This window comes from Ammospiza nelsoni, chromosome 9 (assembly GCF_027579445.1).
Source record: "Ammospiza nelsoni isolate bAmmNel1 chromosome 9, bAmmNel1.pri, whole genome shotgun sequence".
NCBI classification, from domain to species: Eukaryota; Metazoa; Chordata; class Aves; order Passeriformes; family Passerellidae; genus Ammospiza; species Ammospiza nelsoni.
Window position 1 is genome coordinate 3,770,093 of NC_080641.1, and position 3,910 is coordinate 3,774,002.

The window sequence follows — 3,910 nt, forward strand, 5'->3', positions numbered from 1 at the left end:
TCGAGAGCCCCCAAGCACAGGCCTGGCTGCTCCTGGCACACTCAGCCAGCACAACTGGAGCTCAGGCAGGGACCTGGGTGAAGGTTTTCCCAGAGCAGGAACAAGGCTACAGGGACAGTCTGCGGGGAATGGCCCAGGCTTGGCTCAAAGCAGCCCCTCCTGACTTGTCACTGTCCTTTCTCCATTATCAGATCCCCAAGTGCAGCCCCAGCAAATGTCCAACAGCAGCTCCATCAGCCACTTCCTCCTGCTGGCATTGACAGACACACGGCAGCTGCAGCTCCTGCACTTCTGCCTCTTGCTGGGCATCTCCCTGGCTGCCCTCCTGGGCAACGGCCTCATCATCAGCGCCGTAGCCTGTGGCCACCACCTGCACACGCCCATGTTCTTCTTCCTGCTCAACCTGGCCCTCAGCGACCTGGGCTCCATCTGCACCACTGTCCCCAAAGCCATGCACAATTCCCTCTGGGACACCAGGAACATCTCCTACACAGGATGTGCTGCTCAGCTCTTTTTCTTTCTGTTCTTCATCTCAGCAGAGCTTTTCCTCCTGACCATCACGTGCTACGACCGCTATGTGTCCATCTGCAAACCCCTGCACTACGGGACCCTCCTGGGCAGCAGAGCTTGTGCCCACATGGCAGCAGCTGCCTGGGCCAGTGCCTTTCTCTACTCACTGCTGCACACAGCCAATACATTTTCTGTGCCCCTGTGCCATGGCAATGTCCTGGGCCAGTTCTTCTGTGAAATTCCCCAGATCCTCAAGCTTTCCTGCTACAAATCCTATCTCAGGGAATTTGGGCTCATTGCAGTTAGTGTCTTTTTTGGTTTTGGCTTTTTTGTGTTCATTGTTTTCTCCTATGTGCAGATCTTCAGGGTTGTGCTGAGGATCCCCTCTGAGCAGGGGCGGCACAAAGCCTTTTCCACCTGCCTCCCTCACCTGGCTGTGGTCTCTCTGTTCCTCAGCACTGGCACATTTGCACATCTGAAGCCCCCCTCCATGTCCTCCCTATCCCTGGATCTGGCCCTGTCAGTTCTGTACTCAGTGGTGCCTCCAGCCCTGAACCTCTTCATCTACAGCCTGAGGAACCAGGAGCTCAAGGCTGCAGTGAGGAGACTGATCACTGGATGGTTCCAGGAACATTAAACTGCTGGCCAATTTCTGCCAATCACTTGTACTAAAAGACATCTTTCATACTTCTTGTTGCTTTGGTTGTGGTTTGTTCTTTTTTCCTTTGTATTAGTTTTTCGTATTGTCCACAAAGAAATGTCAATGTTTGTGCCATTTCTCATTTTGTTTCTCTCCAACTTCCATGTGGCCAGAGACTGTGTCAATGAGGGGCTGCACTCCTGGTGGCTTTAAAGGAGCTAAAGGATCTCCCAGCAAAGTTTTTTCCAGAGATGCCCTTTTGTTGCGTTCCCTGGAGCTGCAGCAGCAATATCTGTGTGCAGAGCAGGGGGCAGATCAGTGCTGAGTACATCAGCTTTGGTCCTGCTGGCCACACCATTCCTGATCCAGGCCAGGAGCCATTGGCCTTCTTGCCCACCTGGGCACACTGCTGGCTCATGTCCAGCCTGCTGTCCATCAGTCCCTGCAGGTCCCTTTCTGCCTGGCTGCTCTCCAGCCACTCTGTCCCCAGCCTGTAGCACTGCAGGGGTTGTTGTGGCCAAAGTGCAGGACCCGGCCCTTGGACTTTTTAAACCTCACCTTGTTGGATTCATCCCGTGGATCCAGCCTGTCCAGGTCACTGTGCAGAGCCTTCCTATGCTTCCACAGAATCAACACTCAGATCCAGCTTGGTGTCATCTGCAAAGATGTCCTTGGTTTCGTTGGGGCCCCTCAGTGTCACAATGGCCTCCTTGTTACACCAGGCCCTGCACTGTCACACTGGTCTCCTTGGTTCCATGAGACCATGTGTCGCAGACATTTCTCCACAGAAATCCTCTCTTTCAGATTTCTGCGTCTTCGGGAGGCCAGAGGCCCCCGAAGAGAAGGTAAACAATTATTATCAGCTGCTGGGGAATGCAACAGGAACACCTTGATTAGCTAATTTTCTGTGTTTATAATTAAGAGCCAATCACCAGTGCAAGCCAGGGGACTGAGTCCTTGGCCACAGCTTTGTTGTGGATTCTTTTCTATCTATTCTTAGCTTAGCTAGCAGCTCTGCAAACCTCTCTCTATATTCTTATTAGTATAACTATAATGTATTTTATCATATATTAATAAATTCAGCCTTCTGATTCAAGAAACAAGATTCACCGTCTCTCTCTCACCAGCTGCGCCCACTCAGGTCGCAGTAATAACCATGCAGAGCAACAATGGTGTCCTTGGTTCCATTGGGCCCCAAAATGTGACAGTTGACCCCTCGGTTCTGTGGGGATTCACAGTGTCACAATGTTCTCGTTGGTGCTGCAGTTTCACAGTGGCCCCTTCGTTCCATGGGGCCTCAGAGTGTCACAATGGCCCCATGGTTACATGAGGTCCCACACTGTCACCATGGTCTGTGGGGTTCCACAAGTCACTTCAGCATCACAATGGACTCTTGATTCCATCCCGCAGTGTCAGAACAGCCCCTCGGCTCCTCTGGGCCCTGGAGTCTCCCAATGGTCTCCTTGGTTTTGCAGTGTCAAAATGGTGAAACCCCTTGGTTACATGAGGCCCTGCAGTGTCACAATGGCCTCTGTGGTTCCACGAGGACCCAGAGTGTCACAGTGCACTCCCTGGTTCCATTTGGCCCCACAGCACCACATTGGACCCCTGGTTCTCTGGGGCTGCATGGTGTCACCATGGTCCAATTAGTTCCATGAGGCCCTGCAGTGTCACAATGGCCCCAGAGTGTCCCAATCATCACAGAATGACAGAATCAAATAGGCTGGAAAAGACCTTTGGGATCATCAAGTCCAACCAATGCCCTCATACTGCCTTGTCACCCAGACCATGCCACTAAGTGCCACTGGAGAGGGACCATGACTCTGCCACCTCTCCCCTGGCCATCCCATTCCAATGCCCACTCACCCTTTCTGTGAAGAACTTCCTATTCTCCAGCCTGAACCTCCCCTGGTGCAGCTTAAGGCTGTGTCTTCTTGTCCTGCCCTCCAGCAGATCCACACTCACACCCAGCTTGGTGCCATCTGCAATTTTTGAATGGTGGACTCGATCCCCTCACCCAGATCACCAGTGAAGATATTAAACAGGACTGGGCCCAACACAGATCCCTGGGGGACAGCACCAGTGCCTGGACACCAGCTGGGTGCAGCACCATCCCCACCACTCTCTGGGACCAGCCTCCAGCCAGCTCTTTACCCTGGGAAGGGTGAACATGTCCAAGCCATGGGCTGCAGTTTTTCCAGGGAATTCTGTGGCTCATGGTTTTAAAGACTTTGAAGTCCAGGCACACAACACCCACAGCCTTTCCTGCATCCACAGGCGGGTCACCTGGTCATAAAAGGAGACCAGGTTGGTCAGGCAGGACCTGCCACCCCTAAATCCACGCTGGCTGTCTCTGATCCCTCAGCCATCCTGTGGGTGCCCTGTGATGGCACTCAAGGTGATCTGTTCCATAACCTTGCTGGGCACCCAGGTCAGGCTGGCAGGCCTGGAGTTCCCCAACTCCTCCTTCCAGTCCTTCTTGGGGATGGGCTCACACTGGCACCTCCAGTCCTCTGGAACCTCCCTGCTGAGCCAGGACTGATGGTAAATGATGGAGAGCAGCTTGGGGAGCTCATCCACCAGCTTCCTCATCTCCCTGGGATGGATCCCATCTGATCCCACACACCTGTGAGCATCTGAGTGGCTCAGCAGGTCAGCAACTGCTTCCTCCTGGATTACAGGGGGCTGTTCTGCTCCCTGTGCCCATCCACCAGCTCAGGAGAACACTACTCCTGAGGGCAACCTGTCCTAATATTGAAA

The 3,910-nt window shown here is 53.4% G+C and overlaps 1 protein-coding gene across 1 annotated transcript; it reads left to right on the forward strand.

The window, feature by feature from the left end:
• The first annotated feature begins 214 nt into the window (after positions 1–214).
• On the forward strand, positions 215–1,147 carry LOC132076978 (olfactory receptor 14J1-like). Its single transcript, XM_059478416.1, has one exon. It carries the CDS (start codon positions 215–217, stop codon positions 1,145–1,147), a length of 933 nt encoding a protein of 310 aa, XP_059334399.1.
• Positions 1,148–3,910: the final 2,763 nt, after the last annotated feature.

Coding starts and splice junctions, on each gene's coding strand:
- LOC132076978 (XM_059478416.1), top strand. CDS start 215: ATGTCCAACAGCAGCTCCATCAGCCACTTCCTCCTGCTGGCATTGACA.